Source organism: Diadema antillarum, unplaced genomic scaffold, assembly GCF_040938485.1.
Source record: "Diadema antillarum isolate AM-2024a unplaced genomic scaffold, OU_Dant_1.0 seq00001204_RagTag, whole genome shotgun sequence".
NCBI classification, from domain to species: domain Eukaryota; kingdom Metazoa; phylum Echinodermata; class Echinoidea; order Diadematoida; family Diadematidae; genus Diadema; species Diadema antillarum.
The window spans coordinates 490,919-510,407 of record NW_027271997.1 but is presented as its reverse complement, the minus strand read 5'-3'; the positions used below and the strand labels follow the sequence as shown (position 1 = coordinate 510,407).

General features: G+C 38.7%; 1 protein-coding gene across 1 annotated transcript in view; it reads right to left on the bottom strand.

The window, feature by feature from the left end:
• Window positions 1-19,489, bottom strand: part of LOC139744697 (homeotic protein female sterile-like) — a 55,992-nt gene that overhangs the window by 7,071 nt on the left and 29,432 nt on the right. The window contains exons 11-21 of the mRNA XM_071655120.1: window positions 19,051-19,337; window positions 17,585-17,715; window positions 16,417-16,584; window positions 15,223-15,351; window positions 14,155-14,292; window positions 6,184-6,245; window positions 4,995-5,151; window positions 3,743-3,889; window positions 2,501-3,112; window positions 1,786-1,883; window positions 922-1,059 (exon numbers count right to left, since the gene is read on the bottom strand). Of these exons, the coding sequence (XP_071511221.1) occupies window positions 922-1,059; window positions 1,786-1,883; window positions 2,501-3,112; window positions 3,743-3,889; window positions 4,995-5,151; window positions 6,184-6,245; window positions 14,155-14,292; window positions 15,223-15,351; window positions 16,417-16,584; window positions 17,585-17,715; window positions 19,051-19,337 (2,067 nt within the window). The remainder of the gene's footprint in view (window positions 1-921; window positions 1,060-1,785; window positions 1,884-2,500; window positions 3,113-3,742; window positions 3,890-4,994; window positions 5,152-6,183; window positions 6,246-14,154; window positions 14,293-15,222; window positions 15,352-16,416; window positions 16,585-17,584; window positions 17,716-19,050; window positions 19,338-19,489) is intronic.

The following is a 19,489-nucleotide window of genomic DNA, read 5'->3' as shown; positions in this document are numbered from 1 at the left end:
TCCTGGATGTTTGTGTTCAATTAACTCATTTTAGCAACAGCAACTTCCACAGTCACGGCATGTTCCTTGAAGCAAGTTCAGAGCAAGGGTAAACAGTTTTATGCCGCCACAAATCAGATGAGCATTTGTCACTTTCCATCAAGTGCCTTTTTTGACAAGCGTACAAACACAAGAGCCACTTTGTGGCTCATGAAACAGCTCTTACTACTGACACTGATCTGACTACCCTGCCTAGTTAAGGACAATGTTGTTGTTGTTGCATTATCATTACCTCATCACTATTATTCTAATCATTTTCGTTTTGTTTCATTCATTTATCACTGCGGCAGAAGCATAATAGACAGTTTAAATTCTGCCTATCACATACAACTATAAACTTTCATATGGCGGCAGTGCTATTTAATTTCCGTAACGTTTTAACGTCGACAATGCTGTGGCGGTGCACTGAGTGATCTCTATTTCATTGTACATGAAAAACATGGAGCACTATCTCAATCTCCAAACTACCAATGAATTGTTACATGGTAGTAAAAGAAATATCATGATGCAAGCTCAAAAAAAAAAATGCATTTTTATCGTGAAGTGAAAATGTCTGAGCCATGATAAAACAGGGAAAATTAGATGTGATTATGGCACATATGCTCTGCCCGTGCCCTATTCACAGTAACTCCGCATTACCAGAAGTGCACAAGTGAACTCAAGTGTGAACATGATTGACCTCCAAGTGTAGCATATGGGTGTGTACGATCATCTCATTCATTTGCACGTAGTGTATGGCCAGCATAAGGACCCAATCGCTAGTGATGAAATATTTTCATTTATATGCTATAAGAAGATTTGTTGGGTTGCATATTTTAGTCTCATACATCTTACAAATGATTTTGCTAGATCTGCCGACCTCAAACCAAGGTGATGACTTACCCTCTCCTCTTTTTCCTTTGCAGCTTTCTTGAAGAGCTCAAAACTCTGATTTGTCCTGGTCTGGTTGGTAGACGGCTTGGCAGAGGTCAACGTGTTGGCTAGGTTGGACCAGGAGCCAGCGTTGGCTATCCTCATGTCCTAGTGACGGCAGTGACAGTATTACCAATCACTAAAACAATTCAAATCTCATCAACGCTTGCATTATTTTTGCTCAAATGATTGACAGAAGGCATTATTTCTATTCCTTCAACCAATGACTGCGATGAGGATAACAAAATGCATATCGTCGCTGGGGTGACACGACCTCGTATCTGAAATTTTGGTGAAAATGACATTTTTTGTTTGACTAATGGTGAGATAATCAGTTGACCCGTTCTGTACAGGAACCTGGTGGCCTGAATATTAAGTCTATGGGGATTTCAGAATTCAGTATGAACGGGTTAAGTGATACCCTGTCCATATACTAGCTGTCTTACCCCCAAAATGAAGCCACCATGGCATGTCAAAGGGAAGGCTTTCCCATTTGATGTAGTGCATTGCTGCCATGTTTTAGTGTTCTCCTGAACATTTGACATTTTGTAGATATAAGGTCTTAGTGTCCCAGCATCGATATAACACTGTGATCGCACAGACAATGGAACACTGCATGTTAAAAAAAGAGTTTTAAGGCATAACATGGTATAATTTGTATGGTTTTGATGGATAGGTTCCTATTTTGAATAAAACAAAATAATTGTTGTTGCTCCTGGTCTAAAGTGGCTTATGAAATATGAAGAAAAAAAACATAAAGAAATTAAGAAAAGAGAAAAATGTATATATTTAAGTCACTATGGAGAAGTAGACAGCAGGGTTATTTTGTCTCACCTTCTTGGGTTTAGTAGCAGGGGGCTTTTGGTCCACCTTGCTGAGGTTTTCTGAGCTACCACTTGATGGTAGACTTCCTTCTGAATGGCCCATTCCAGCTGAGATAGAAAAAGAGAATATCTCCTTTAACCAACACTATAGCGGCAAAACCTACTGTAGTTTCATCCATCAAATTACTCCACTCTCGAGACATATCAGGACAATTTAAATTGAAGACTCTTGGCAAATAGCAATCAATTCAACTTAACTTTTTAATCCTATCACAAATGGGAGTTATGCATCTTATTAATCAACACATTGCAATATACATATATCTTTAGTGTTATCTCTATATCTATCCATTTAGCTATTAATCCATCTATGTGTATGTCTATCCATCTATTTATCATGCTGTGAAAAAAAAAAATATAATCCAGTAAATAGCAAAAGTTTCCTGCTAGCAGCATGTCTTTACAAACATGTACAGACCTACACATGAAATCCCTGGGTTGAGTGATATTCACAAAATTAGTCTCGGGTGTTTGAATATCTAAGACATGACATAGAACATACTGTAAGAACCTTAAAACAAACTCCTGAGGTAACTGTGGTGTCACTATAAAGTCAGTTTCCTTTCCTGTCAATGATGTCCTTGGCACCACAGCAAAAAGGCATAGTGAACACAAAGACAATCAGTATACAGCTTGGTAGTGAAGAGGTGTTTGTAGTGACTCACCCGTCTTTCCATTACTCTCCTCTGTTTTCTGCACAGCCTGAGTAGGTCCAGTGGGCTGAGACTCCTCCTCATCATCACTGACCATAAACTTGACTGGCTTCTCCTCAACCTTGGGTATCGACGACATCGCTGGTGGTTGTCCGGCCGGAGGAAACTCGTTCTTCACGACAGGCTGTGAAGCCGCAACCGTGGGAGGCGTGCCTCGCTTGACCTCTGGTGCTGCTGGTCTCTGGGTGGTAGCAGGGGGCTGTGCCTTTGGCGGCTCTGTGAGATGCTGAGGTTTGGCCTGTGGCTTGGCGTGGCTGCCCACAGGGGGCTGCTGGTGTGCTGGGTGGGTAGATGGTGGTTGTTGGTGTTGGGAAGGAGGTGGCAAGGTTTTGGAGGGCTGGGCTGCGGGGGGTTGGGAGGACGCCTTTGGTGGGGTGGAGCTGGGTTTAGGGGGTTTTGAGACCGGCTCTGGCTTGGGTGCTGGTGGGGTAGCTTGTGGGGTTGTTGGTGCTGGGGCCTTTGGTGGCACTGATGATGGGGCAGATGTGGGCACTATCTGGGGCTGAGTGGTGACAGGGGCTGGGGGTTTGGCTTGTGGAAGAGTTGGTGATGGAATAGGGAAAGCTAAAAATGACAAAGACAAAGCATGCACAGAATCATAACCTGGTTCTCTAGGGGTAATGAGTCAGCATGAACTACTAGCACACAAATTTGTCACTCCAGACATATCTTGGCAAAGAAGTCATATAACCTGAAAAAAACATGCACTTCATTAATTCAAACAATGGCAACTGCTCATCAGGACCAGAAAGTTGGCTCCTTACTTCTATCTTGAAGCGGTCTCTTAGTATCATTCACTGTACGGTGTCACAATCAATTTGTTTCATACAAGGCACTTAGTTTTAGAGATTATAATCACATTCATTGCAATTCCTCTGTCTACCAAAAAGAATGTAAGCAAGCTATTGCAAGCCCAATTGACCTTCAAGTTCATGTATGTGCTTTTCCAACAGTTACTACTACCCGTACATGGGTGCAACAATGGCTACAGACATAAGAGTACAATACTTTTTAACAAAGTTTAATCAACTTCAGCTGTACCTCCCTTTCAACAACAACAAAAATGAACAACAACAAAGAATAAAAAAAAAACAACAACAAGAAGTTGGGGCTCTGTCATGACATCATGATCACAGTAATTGCACATGAAATGAAATGATGAATGACAACTTGAAACAGGAAGAGCTGGCCAACCTGTAGTGCCTTGCTGCATTGTTCCAGGTGAGGTTAGAGGTGAGGTCAAAGGTGAAGTGAGGACCTGACGTTGGCTCCTCTTCTGCAGCGGCGCTGCTTTGTTACTCGGCCTGTCGGGCAGGGCCGGCAGACTACTATGCCGTGGAGCTGCACAACGTTTGAGAACAAAATCATCATGACATTTAGGTCAATACAAATCTCTTCCTAATTGCTCAAAATACTTGCACAGAGTGAAAGCAAGATGACCAAACCCTCCTGTGTATTGAGGCTGCACAGACTTGTGGGGACCAACATCTAAGATTCAAAACACATGTTGGAATCTCCCTCAGTCTCTAGTCAAATCCGAAGTACAGTTTTAATATTGATAAAGATATCAAAGACTTTAAAATTCAAATATGTAATATAAATACTATCTAAATCAAATCAAAATCAAAATCATCGTGCTGTGTACATTAAATTTGTTTTGTATGGATAATTATGCAGACTCAATCCCATTGATTGTACTGTAAACCAAATACTAAGTAGGGAAAACTGTGCAGAATGTCACTGAAGACCAGGTACTGGTGCAAACTGTATGGTACAATGTGTATTTATTTTACTGGGTCTAGGGCAATTACCCCCTGGGCAATTACCCCGGACCCTTCCCCTGGCCCTAATCCTAATCCTAATCCTGAACCTAATCCTAACCCTAATCCAAACTCCTAACCCTATACCTAACCCTAACCCTAATCTTAACTCTAACCTTACCACTAACCAGTATTTAGCTGGGGGATAATTGCTCTCTGGGGGTAATTGCCCGGATACGATTTTACTATCAGTATGTTCCTATTTTGAATCAAATGTTTGTGAGCCATCTTAGTTGGTCTCTAATCTTCACTCTACTCTATCTGACTGCTATGTGACAATATATGTGCACATCTCCTTGGGGGTGTTCAATATCCTTCACATTTTACCTGTCTGCTTTGCTACTGTTGAGAATTTTAGCGTAGGGAATGGTCAGTTACCAAGCCAAGTCAAAACTGGTGATGTACATGTACATACTGCAATTCTGCAGTCATCGTGAATATCTTGTGGAATACGCCAAATTGAAGTTAAAAATCAGGGAAATTCCTTGGAAATATTTTCATATCTCTGGATATCCCTTCCTTTTTGCAGTCCCTTTTTACTCCTAATCAAGCTTTGGATTTGTATTTATTTTTTTTTACCTTTTTTACATGCCTCTACCACACAGTTGACCATTGACCATTCTCACCTGGAATTTGTGACTGGCCATTGGTCAGTTGCATGGGGGGCTGGCCTGGCTTTCCCATGGCATGACCAAAACCCGCTTCTGGTCCCATCGTCTGCTGGACCATCTGACCACGCCCAGTGGGTGTATGAAGAGACTGGTCCTGCACTGATGGTCTCTTCTATAAAGCAAAATAAAAAGGAGAATAAAAATGGAGAATTAGAAGAAGGGTAAGAAAGAGAGAACGAGAAAAAGACAAGGAAGAAGAAGACAGAAATGAAAAGAAGCAAAATAGCTTCAATAATCCTCACAAATGGCTGTTGAATAAAATATGCTAGTGTGACATAATGCTTACATTTAAACAAGAATAAAGGTTCTCCTGTAAAAATTTCACATTTCATTCACACTTTACCATGGCATTGCTTTATGCATCAATCATTGTTATATAATTACAATACAATTTTCTATCTTATCAAGTTCTAAAAGAAATACAACAAAATTTGCCTTTGGTATCAACTGACATTCTAAAGCAGTTCGAATTTTTGGTCATCCAGTCTCATAGCAAAATCCAGAAAAGTTGATTTTATTTTGGACAAAAGCTCATACACAGAATTTTAAGATATGATTCATTCCACATATTCATCTATAAAAAAAGAATGACATAAATCTGAGAAACATGACATTTTAAAGATTTGGTTAAGACTGTGATTGCTATAAATGCATTGTCTCTTATGTGTAAGTGGTGTGATCTTTTGTGCAGGCATGGATGAAGCTTTTGCACACAATGGAATCAAATACTGAGAACAGGAAATGAAGTCTGCTTGCTTTTAGCTTAAGGCTCCATCACACTAGAGCAAATGCTAAATAAATGGCCAATCAATGAATGTGAAGATTTGAAGATACGTTCCCATCCGTTGCTAATACTAGAATAGTTTGTAACATGTCTGACGTTCTTTGTATTCATTAGCCATTTGTCGGGATTTGCAGAGATCTGCTGGAAATTTTGGACATCTTCAAAATCAGCTCCAGTGTATCTCTGTGAATTCCTACCAATAGGTACTGAATACAAAGAAGTTCAAACATGTTATGAACTGTTTAGCAATGGATGCGAACATATCTTCCAAGTTTTCGAATTCGTTGGGTATTCGTTGGGCATTTGGTCTGGTGTAATAGAGCCTCTCTCGTCAAGCTTTACTGTCGTATATGCTTTTACCTCTCTGGCTTGTGCGGGCAAAGCAGGCGGTCGCCCTCCTTTCCTTTGTTTCTTGGGAGTACCTATTTCAGGGAGAAAAGTTGGGTTTTCACTGATCATCTCTCATTTTCAAACTTTATCCACATACTCTGTGATGACCTCAGCTATCTGTGTGTCTGTGAGAATTTTTGTACAAATTCTTTGAAGCTGAACTATTCAGTGTTGCAATCTAAAATTGTTGCAATATCAATGGTTACCATCTTGAAGTAACCCAGACATTACATACTTCTGTGCAGAATCTGTTTGTCTTGAAGCTCATCCATTTCTTGAGCTGATTTATTGGATTAAGCAGGTTAGTGCTTTTTATTCCATGATACAGTGTACTTAGCACATACTGAATATCGACTGTCAGTTTCCATGGTTACTTACTGTATATAGGCGAACCATTATTATACTAAGGAACAAGGACGATAAGTTTTTATTTCATTTAATGAAAAAACAGGTTTCTGAAAGCTGCCACATAATTATACCCATGTGGAACTGAAGCTCTTGCTTTGAACTATTGAAAGCTCACTAAAAATACTTGCCAAGGGCATATTTTCATATCAAATTAAGGGTATATCAAACAGTAATAATGAAAATGTGTTTTGGATGATATTGCACCAACTTTATTGTAAGTTATGTACTCCCAAACTTAATTTGGCTGGACGTAAGACATGTGGCACCAACAACATTAAGTGAACCACGCAAGATGGTGCATTGAGGGCTTGTATGTGGGTGTTTGGTGTATGTGTGTGTGAGAGAGTATGTGTCTGGATCATAGGTGTGACAGCATACTACTGCTGTTAAACTTGCACCCTTGTATAGCGCACACCCAATGTTGCCTCTCAGACTCTCGACTGTAGTGAGTGTGCATGTGATGTGTGTCAAATGATAGTATGTGTGTGTAAAGATGTACAACTGGTAACCAGTTCCTATAGGGTGCACAGCTTTGCACTACCCGAGTTCGACGTACAGCATAAGTTTGTTTTGTATGTGTAGTTGGGCTAATTCACACTATGTGGTGGCAGTCCACCTTCTTCTCCTCCAAACAATAACAGAAGATCAAATGAATGAATAAATGTCTATATTTGTGCCGTAACACTGCTGTTTATCTCGAGTTTGTATTTCGTTTGTACTCCAAAACAAGTACCGATAATAATATGCTTTCTATTACTAGTACCATTTTATATCAATGATCAAATGCTCCAATGGTGCATAGATTAAAGATAATATAAAGTTTTGGTACCTCAAAAGTTTCCCTGAGTTTCCTTGTCTTAGTTTGTGCTTCAGGTTAATTAAAGTACCTTTCATATAACTAACCCTCATAACTAACTGCTCTCATGTCTTAGTAATCATGCAATAATGGTTTCGTACAATACATGTATATTGATTGTCGCGGTACCACGTCGAGTCAAACTAATGGCTCGTTCGAATTTTTCAGAGCCCGCTCTGCTCTGGTACGAAACCATTATTGCATGACTACTAAGACATGAGAGCACTTTGGGGCGAGTAGGTCTCACAGTGTTAGTTATATGAAAGGAACTTTAACCTGAAACACAAACTAAGACAAGGAAACTCAGGGAAACTTTTGAGGTATCAAAACTTTATATTATCTTTAATTTAGCATAAATGATATATTGGTATATTGGTGTCACTGTTTTTCTTTTTGAGTGAGCCATGTCCTACTAGCTTTGCTTTTCAGTGGAACACTCTTTTCCATTGCCATATTTACTTTTTTGTTACAATGCCAGAGTGTGCATTGTTCACTTCTTCTTCTTTTTTTCTTTTTTTTTCTTTTTTGGCTACAATATCATTTGTACGAACTGTATATATTTTGTACTATATTCAATGATTTGTCCTTTCAAATTGTTAAACAGTTAAATAACTGTATCGCCTTGTATAATGCACTTCCTCTTATTAATAGAATTCACACACAAAAAATAATCGAATTGAAATAGAATAAACAAATAAACATGACACGCTATCTGAATAAATAAAATGTAAGAAAATCATAGATAAGAGTATTTGTGTTCTTGCTGAAAGATTTTCCTTCATGTTCCACTTTAGGTTCATCTAGGCCTTATTCATCTCCTTATATTTCATGAAAATGCAAGAAATCAAATTTTGGTGATTTTGGTAAAAGGCACAAGAAGAATGCAACACATAAGATGTATTGGTAGAATGCTGTAAAGTCCATGAAACACAAGGTCAACATTCTGATAGTAAAACTGCCAGATGTTTTTAATTTTTTTTTAAATTTTTTTTTTTTGGCGGGTGGGGGGGGGGGGTTCTAATTTGGTTTACCTATTTACTAATCTCACATGGACTTTTGGAGGTACTCTCTCCTTAAGAATACTGGAGTATCTTTACTAACTACCAGTCTGGCTCTACATGCATCCACAATACATGTATGTGTTTGTGAGTGTCCTCATAAAAGGCTTGATTACAGCTATTATAGTATTTCACTCCAGGCAACAAGGGATACATTTCACACCGGGCATTTGTCTGTTTGCTAGGAGTATTTAAAACAAATGAAAAAGTGCCTTCACAAGGCCCTGGGGGTACTTAGGGTTTCTAATGACTTGCCCATTCTGCATATTCAATGCCTGCAAATAGGTGAAAAGGATATCACAGAAATCAAATGGGGAAATTGTAAAATACACCTTTGTATTTACAGGCAAGCACCTACAATGTATACACTACATGCTTTATTTGTTTTTTCTTGCTAATCTGAATTTAAACACTATTTGGGATGTTTTTTTAAAGTACTGGTCAATTTTTCGGAATGAAGAATTTTCCCAGCAAGAAACAAATACAATGGAATATGTCCAGTTATCTTGAGCAAACTTTCATATCCCCAGTTGAAGCTTCTTATTCTACGAGAATGTGTGAATGTGTGTGTTGTTCTTGTGCATTAGCTCAACTGTGATGTCATAGACTGAATGAGTACATTGTCATGTAATTCCTACTGCACATTACTACTGCCTCCATGATACCCACTGTATTGTCACATCCACAGTGAACTTTGCATACTCTATCCAGTGAGTCGATGTCTTCGGGACTGGATATAGAATTCAGATTTTAGTGATATTTGACTCTCGTGAGGATCAATTTCTTTTTTTTTTTGTTAAATTCTCAAATATGTTCTGAAGTTGCTGCAGTTCCTCCTTTCTCATTTCTGTGACAGCACGCACACATCAAACAGCTTCCAGCACTGGGACTCATATATCACATTTTAGGTGTCACAAGCGAGCATAATATCTCATACAGTGGACTCCCGTTACAATGAATTCCTCGGGACAGCAGTTTTCTTTCGTTTTATCGAAATTTTGTTATAACCGAACAAATAAACAATAAAAGCCCATACAGTGGATAACGCTGTGGCCCTAATTTTTACTTTATTGTAACCGGAATTTCGTTATAACGGGAGTGCACTGGACTGCCTTCTCATCACAATTTCATTGCTACCAGCATTCCATAATTTGAGACATCAATAACCATGTTATCTACTTGCACACACACACCCATACCATAAAACAAACACACACACGTACACAAAAAAAAAAAACCATCAATAAATTACAAGATAGCTCTTTACTGTACAATGCCATTCAAATACACATGCAGATAATTTCAAACCACTCTGTCACACCTATTCATAGACATACAGTCATCAAAAGACATACACAGGGGTAACACAAACTGCTCCAGACACACACACACACACACACACACACACACTAAATAACTTACAATGTAAGCCTTCAGAGCAGTTATCTGTCTGCTACTAAAACCTGAACTCCTGCTTCCCAAGGTTTCAGTTTTCCTGTGGATCATTATTAATGTTGAACATCCAACTCCAGCATACATTTAAGTTGATCTTGGTGTAACAAAACAATGTCTGAGCCAATGACCTCATCTTGCGAAGTTCAGACTCGCATCACACAATAATAAAAGGAGCCCAAGTTTTCATGGTTTTTATCTCATGCCGATGAAAATGAAAAACATGAAACAGTAGCACAGCATAATGTTCTAAAAAAATAATGTAATTCAGCCTACAAAAATCCCGCACAAAACGGATGTTCATGGACTTTTCATGTAACATGCCAAGCTTCTCCCCTCTCCCTTATTTCAGAGTCCAGATTTCTTTGATGGTTTCCTTTTTCTAAAAAGTCAAGACCTCACTTTCAAAACAAGCAAAATTAATTAATGAGTCATTAGATGCGATAAAACAAAATTTCAATGGACATCAGGCAACAGTCCACACATTGCAGATCTCCATTTTACACAAAAGATGTACACTTGGTGAATTCAACATGTAGAATGTATCTGTTTGCACATATGTCAATTCATGAAACACTCGCACTTAACTACAATACCACACTTGGCAAAAGATCAAATATTTGTAACCAACACAGTTCAGCCAACATTGGATTTATGTGCAGTACTTGTTTAGATATAAGGAGCACACAAACACAGAAATACTGGAAACAAACTGCTCTGAATTATGTTCAATGGAAAGTATTTGATTTTATTTGGCCATATCTCTCTGACAAATTGCCAAGAAATCTGGGTTTTTGTCACCACTTTTATTATTTACAAGCATGGATTACGGTCGAATGCTAATCAGAGCCATAAACACAAGACAAGTCTACACTATACACAGCCATTTACACTAAAATTACCCATGCTATTTTCAGAAACATTCATGTCCTAATTTTGTGGTACAAAACAAATTGGAAAAAAAAATTGCAGTATTGTCTAGGTGTTCAAACAGGAATATATTCAGAAACGGCACAACTTTACTGCTTCATACACAAACTACAAATCATAATTTTGACAATGGTAGCACCACCAACAACCAAAATTAATAAGACCTTCTTTTTTTTTTGGAAATTTTTTCTTTTGTACGAAAGCATTATTTATCAGAGGCTAGTAAAAAGGCATTGAAGATTATTTACAAGTGGGAGTCTCAATACCATTCAAAAAATAGTCATTGGTTTTGTATACAGGTTTGGAAAGGGCGAGAGACAATGACATAATATTGAGCATACTGATGAACATTCTGAGAGAGAGGCTGAAATTTGGTTTATGTGGGGTGTAGGAACATGCATGTGTGCTGCCTTAGCTGTGGATAACTATCTCAGTAATGAAAACAAAAGAATATTTACACCAGAGACTATTTTTCGAGGTGCATACACCAGAAAAACATGTTTGACTCTTGAGCTTACAGAGAAAACCGATCTGTTTTTCTCGTTTTCTCTTTTTGTTGCTATAAATACAAGTAGAAAATGACAAAGAGCATTTGAGGGAAAGGCAAAAAAGAGGGAACAGAGCAAAGATATTGAGTAGAAAAAGTTTGGCAGCTTTGCCTGCTCCAGCCATCAGCATACCATTCATTTCTAAATGGCTGCGCTCAGTGAGTGGATGTGTGTCTTAGTGAAGCACCATCATGAACCTAACCCTACGACCTGGTTTTCACAGAATGCAGAATCGATTGACTGACTGCTTACAGACATACAACGTAAACTGTAGTGAGTTCAAAATAATTTTGCAATCCCCAGTTCAGCTGACAGGCAGTACAGAATCCCCTATGGAGGGGGCTGAAAATCCTTCCAATTTGACTCTACTTTGAATGTACTTTAGTGTACTGCAATCAAAATCCAATGTTGGCTTGAACTCTTGGCTAACAAATATTCAAAGAACTTCAATGAGTTAAGTAACAGAAACTCCTTTCAAGCAAGAGAGGAGAGAAACTGAGTGCGAGCCGTCAGACTGCAGGGCCTATCGTCTGGCCGTGAAACCATGCTGCACAAGCTCACACCGCCAGAAAGGGGGTGTGGCCGCTGCTCTCCACGGCCCGGCGCAGCCACGACGTACACTTGCATTGCACAAGTCACACAAACGACACGCACAGGACACACACTCTACAATCATTCACAGGCAGTCACATGACACTACACTTGAGAATGGAGGAAGTGCAGCTGATGGTTTGTTGGTATTTTTTTCCTCCCATTGTCTTTCCCCACAAGTTACCAAGTTTCCATTTGTGGTGAGCAAAACCAAAATTTTACTTTGGTGTTTATTGGAGTCAGAATGTCTTCCCTTTGAAGGAGCTGGTTCTCAACTGAGATTCAGAGTAGATGTGATTGCTGAATACATTTAGCGATTGTCCCCATACCCCCTTCCTCTTCACTAAAACACACATGACACTACACCTTGGCTGGAGTCGGGCCTGTTGATAAATTCCTACTAGCAGCCTTCAGGCTACCCCACACCTTCCTTCGTTCCTCTCCTGAAGTCTAAATGTTCATGTGCACATATTCCAAGAACTGTGCTTTGTGGGGGTTATGATTCAGTGTGTTGAGGCTGTCACTGAAAACTTTTAGTGCTTTCATCCAATAACTCTTTGTCAAGTCACATACATATGATCGGATTAAGCACGTTTTCCTTAGCCATGTCAAATCACTATTTATAACAATTTTACAATTTACACTCACGATTAAGACATGTATAAAAAATCAACATATAAATACGCAAAAATGCTTTTTTGTCCTCGTTACTAGCAAACACACAAATCACACAAAGGAATATCAGACTGCTTGGAAATAAAGAGTGAAGTCATTCCACACCTACTGTTTGTAATTCCTACAGATAGTGTAAGCAGTTTAACGATTTGGAAGGAGCACAGAGGATAATTTAGAATCTTCTCTTTGTACAATTCTGCTACACAGATATGGAAAATTACAGTTATGTGCATTCGTCTTGATAAAATTTATACAAGAAACTTTAAAAATCACTGCCAATTTTTCTAATTTGGAAGGCTAATGCTGCTGATTCCTATGAATTTTGGATGTTTTCCTTGAAAAAACACTGAACTGTAAATTTTTTTTTTGCAATATTCAAACATCAATGACAAAATTTGTCAACACATAGAAATTGCCAATTATAACAAAAAAAAAAAAAAAAACAGACTGCCTGACATATTTTGACAGATAATTTCAAATCAAATGTGTCATTAAATGACAAATTACAAACTTAACTCTGCAAGAAAACTTACTGAAAACTTAGCAGCGAAAATTGCTATGCACACAACATTTGGAATGAGGCTAACAGCTTGTGTTGCAATTAACAAGGAGCCATCATGTTTGTTTCTTCACCAAATGTTGTTAACAAAACATTGCATTGGTACAGCTTGAGAAGGGAAAAAAGTTCTGCTTTACAGGTACATAAAATATTGACTTAAAAGGTGTGACTTTTCAGCATCAAACCTTATAAAGTCTCATCTATATGCATAAATAGACAGTGCTCATCATTACAAAACAAGCACGATTCTCAGAGTGCCCCTTGCCATCACAAAAAGCACATTGAATATATTTTTCTTGACAGAAAGATATGTGAATTCACCATTGTATGCATAGATGCGAGGATAGCCCAGACAGCAGGATTACACCCAAGTTCCAAGACTATGACAATATTTCAGCCAGATTCAAGGAATGGTTTCTTCCAGCATGTCAAAAGCCAGCATTACCACAATCTGAAATTTAGAACTGGCTGACACAGAGCCTGATTGGCTGACTTCCTCTTGCTACTTGCTTGTATGTTACCCACATTCAAGGTGGAAAAACGGTTCAAACGGCAACATTCTTTTTGATACACATTGGTCGTCTACATTTTATATTATGGTAAACAATCGCAAGTCTGCGGTTACAGGTACCTTTTGACTACAGCTTTGAAAATTTCATCTCACAAGTTTTGGCAACAATCCTGCTGATATGTGCTTTCCTTTGTTGAAAAATGAACATTTGCATGACACTACATCAACATGGCATATGTACCCATGAAGAAAGAAGATGTAGGGGATAAAAAAAAAGGGGGATGAAAAAAACGAGAAAGTGAAGAGAGGAAGGCAAGGAGGAGAGACAGAGAGGAGGGATTGAGTCTAGCTACCTGACTCCGATTCGCTATTGTCGGAGCTGGAGCTAGCACTCGTGCTGCTGCTGGCATCGCTCTCCGAGTCACTGCTGCTGCTGGCGCTGAGCGGGCGCTCGGTTCTGCCCCCCTCATTCATCAGTGCATCCTGTTGAGCTGTGTGGAGGGAAAAGAAACAAAACATTTTAGTGGCGTCAGATATGTTCTGGATGTAGTAACCCATTCTACACTCCCCTGCTAATAAATCACAGAAATAATTCCCTCAAATGAGAAAAGGCATTTGCGGAACTTACTGTTCCCTTCAAAAACAAACTACATGAGCTATACAGAAATTAAGGCATCAAGAAAACCTACAAAATGACATTGACATTTACAGCCATATATTCTATTTATCATGACACAATGAGATCAAAAGGAAAATGCTGTTCTACTTCAAGATAACAATGCATGGAATTTCCATCAATCCATAAGCTTGATAGCAGTATGCAAGTGATAACCTGACCCTACATGTATTAAAAAGAGCAGAAATATGTTATACTCTTTGAAGAAATAAGCACAAAGCCAGATTTTCATTGTATGATTCTAAATCATATCATATGTGACTGAAACATGTCAGAATTGGCAGAAATCAAATTTTGCTGGTGATAATGCATTGAGTAGGCTCTGTTGCAATACATACTTAGCTTTCATGAAGAACACAATGTTTACATGCATGTTTGTTTATTAGGGAAATTTAACTTCTGATCACTTTTTTTTTTTTTTTTTGAAGTACATATCTTTGTTTGTACACTGCATCTGTATGAAACTTGGATTAAAGAACAAAGATATTTAGCATGAACACAGAATTGTGTTGTTTGCACTGTCCCCACAGAGGCAGAGTCTGGGTCCCTACTGAAGCCTGCTTCATTACACTCAATCCCACAGAACATCAAACATACGCGTGACTTGCCAAGTTGAAATACTGAGAAGCATGCTGAAAGATCCTTGGAATTAGAGTTAACAAAGAAATAAGGCCCCCCAAAAAAATGTTTGGTTTCTTGTTACTCTTTTTATCTCACACTTTCTCTGCTCACAAAACATAGTTACCTTTCTTGGCTGCCTTCTTGTTGTACTGGCCACCAAGTTGTCCAGTGACGTCCTTCAGGCGATCCTCAAGTTCCTTCTGCTTTTCCCTCTGGGCATCCTGTTTTGACTTGGTCTGGCCCTTCTTATTGGCTGTGTGGGTGATGGAATTTTAAAATTAATTTTGCGCTAAGAAGAGCATGCACCTACAGAACAGAGATTTGTATTGTAGTGAAGGTGAACTACATAGCCTCTGTGAAAGAAAAATCATTTTTCAGGCTTTCACGAAAGGTGGTGTGCCATCTTCACTTGAAGGGCTTTTCTATTTTCTGTCACCAATAGAAAAGTGACGGTGCAAACACTGCAGGCACTGACTGCAGTGCATGCATGAAGTCTTCATGTACATATGAATAAAATGGACAGTATAAAAGTAGTTAAATGATACAGCTTTATGTGTGTACATATTCGTAAACTCTCTTCCAAGAACTGCAGAGGTGCTTTTTCGCACATCTGGCATGGTCAACAGAAAACAATGAGGACAAAATTAAGAAGACATGCATGGGAACAAGAGTGTGATAGCTTGTTGATGGTTCACTCAGCATGATGCTAACAATATAAGTCTGGAAAATAACAGAAAAGGCAATACAAAATGAAGCAAACGAAAGACATGCCTGTTGTCTTGATGATACTGGAGTATACTATCACAAAATCTCCATTCTGAAGTGATACCATATGACAGGGCAAACTGGAAAACAATGCACTTACCAGTACTAAGAAGTCTTGGCATTATATCATATCAAAGTCCCTATTTACCTTTGGAAACAGTGATTTAAAAAATTTTCAAGATGTGACATTTAATGCATATGTGTAGGTCTGTTGTACCACAAAACATCTTATGATAAAAATTTTTTTGCGATAATGCCTGAAATATAAGGAGATATCTGTATTTTTCTCAATAAACCGTAACTGTAGACGGTTTAGTCTGGAAACATTCTTATTATAACTGCTGTTTCACATTTATTATATTTAACAATACTAAATATTGATTTTACCTATTCACATTTTTACAGTGGTTATTTCTACCCCTAACTCACATTTTAGAACTATTTTAAAGAACTAACACTGGGTTTTTGTTTCATCTGCAAATGGTAAATTATGTCTTTAAGGCAATGCAAACTTAATTACTGACAAGGGAAAACAGTGACTTGGTGGACTTACAGTAGGCTTTCGGTCTTTTCCTGAGGCATTGCATGACATACTTCTCCAGCTCCCTCAGCGTGGACGGTTTGAGGGTCTCAAAGTCGATCTCAATCTCGTCTGGCGTTGAATCCTTTAGCGAGGGCTCCCTTGACTGAATTATATGTACAACTTTGCCAAGTTTGTCCCCTGGGGAAATGGACGGGTAGTGGTAAGAGGAAACTTAATCACAAAACTGGAACAATCTTTCAGAATCAATGACAGGAATGATGTACTGATGTGAGATACTTGTGTTCACTCACACTTGGGAAGTATTTGTTAATGCACATCAGGCAACCTTTCAGCAGTAGTTACCATGCAACAGCTCCATAAGTAATACGCATCGTATGTGAGCATCGAAGCCTTTGCCAAGCTTGTTCCTCAATGTGCCATGTTGGTGTTTACTCCCCTCTGCTAGACCATGCTCATCTTAAAACTAGCCCATCATGGAATGCCAAGGTCATGTTTTCATGACATTCTCAGGGATGCAAACATCATAAACAGCGCTGCAGTTTTCTGAGGGCTAAAAGGGCATATTTCTAAAGCATTTTTCCTCCACAAACTTACAGTATTTTTCGGCATAAAACAGTACAAAATACAGCAAAAGTAACAGTTGACAATTCTGAATTTTGCCCAAGGTGACTCTCGATGCCTACTTGTTTTTTTTTTTTGGCAGAGGATACTGTAAACATAATTGATTCCATTTTTATAATAATTCCCAACAATCCCAGTTGAGCTTTTATAATAAGTTAATTGCTAGAGTTAAGTGTCTTATTTATCCTGAATTTTAAAACATCTCTCAAAATGGAACATCAGCACCTTGATGCTGGCTGAAAATTCCAGTGAGCACATCAACTCTTTGTATGCCAAATTCACATGTCAGACTTGTCTGAGAGGATGCCAACTTTGCACATTCTACTCACACACACAACAGCACAGAAATCAATTAATTAATATATATGCCTCATTACATTGATACAGCATCATAGCCATAGCTTTGCCATAGAATTTACATTGAGGTAACGCTTGCAATTTTCTCTCTTTGCTGTACTGCACTTCAAGTATGAACACTATTGTAAACAATTTCATGGCTCTGAAAACACAGCAGTATAATGATGTGAAGGCTGATACATACAAAGAACAGACTTACCTGGTAATTTGTTGATATCTAAACTAAGCTGCCTCTTCTCATCATATGACATTGGCTTGGCCATGTCCTCATCTTCACTCTCTGGCTGGCCACTTGTAGCGACCTTGTTCTTCCTCCCAACTCTTCTGCTACTGCAACAAACAGAGAAATCATGTAAAAACCAATCACAAAACAGATGTAAAATGCTTTGTAATGCCAAGCATATGCCTTCAGATTTTTTTTGGATTTTTAATTTTTTTTTGGATTTTTTGGAATAAAAAGATAACGATCATCTCTACATCAAGGGAAAGTGTTCTCCTTCCTGTGCAGCTACGATTCACCGACTTTCCTTTAAGCTGTCCTTAAGTTGCACTGGCTGGAAGTAGTGTAAACCTTCCACATTTCTTAAGAATGCTCTTACGGTGTTCACGTTAGAAAACAAAAATTAACACAGTAATACACATTACATATATACTATGTGTTTGGAGGCATCATCGATAGTCCTAGGCCCTGTTTCATAAAAAGTTCATATGATAGCAACTCTTGCTGGAATGGCAATTGTCATGACAACGACAAGAATCCAGCTTCCTGATTGGCTGTTAGTATTGGAAGTTGCTATTCCAGCAAGAGTTGCCATCCCAACATCTTTTATGAAATGGGGACCTGATTCACTGTGGCAAAAAAAGGAAAAATTATGATACGCATGTTTATGAAATTAACATTTAACTCTTGACATAAGGCTTAAAGCAGGGCTGCACACTAACCCATTTTTCCTACTGGTCTGACCTGTCTGTTGGATTAGTAGGTACCCAATTTTTCTATTTCTTACTGGTCCATTCCTGTAAAAAAAAAGTTATTGGTCCGATAGTGAGTTTTATTGGTCAGGGACCGTCGGATCAGTGCCAGTGTGCAGCACTGCTTAAATAAAATAAAATTTATGTTTCCATGGCATGAATCAACTCATTCCATCGGGTTTCAGGAAAGGTTGAGATTAACATGGATGGATTGCTATGACCTCAGCTGATTTTAAGTGCCCTTTCACTGCTCACAGCCATGTCTGGAAATAAGCTCAGGTTCTTGCCCGCTGAGGTCAATTTAACATTACAAATACGATTAGAATTCCATACTTACTTGCATTTCCAAGAAACCAGCAGTAACACACTTAGAAAATGAGTTTCATATCAACATACAAGGCAAGCAACCATGAATTCAAACAAACACTTATAGTGGCACAAACCAATACCATCCACAGGGCATGTTTGAAACTTTCTACTCTCATATGACAAAATATATACTTCAAGCTATGAAGCAAAACGAATTCTGTCATGTAGCATGCGGTAACGTTCAGTGATTCATAGCAATTAAATTGACGAGTATGGTCTGGTGACAGATTCTGACACTGAGGAAGCCAAAATAACGCATTAGGTTCACTTTATGTAATATAAATGGACAAGGCTAAAGAAATTCTCTGAATCAGTGACACCTACTTTGTCTTTTTAGGCTTGGCCTTCTCCTCATTGCTTTTCGTCGTCTTTCTTTGCCTCTTTGCAGCAGGTTTTGGCTTTTCTTGCTCCACCTTGGCCTCCTCTTCCTCCTTCCTTTTCCTCGCCAATGCTTCTTCAATGTCCTTCTTCTTCTGCTTTTCTGCCTCCTCAGCCTTCTTCAACTCCTCCTTTCGCTTCTCTGCATCGTGCGTGTCTTTCTTCTTTTTCTTCTTCTTTTTCCGATGCGACTGCTGAGATAATGCGGCTAGCTGTTCGTGGACTGCTTTGAGCTGAAACAAGAGAGAAAGGCCAAAAGTGATATTAATTGACAAAGACAGAACAAATAAGAAGCCCTGAATGTGAGAAGTAGTCAACCCACTCTGAACACATTCTGACAATAGCTGAACTTTTGTGAAGAAAGCAGGCACAACTGCAACAAAGA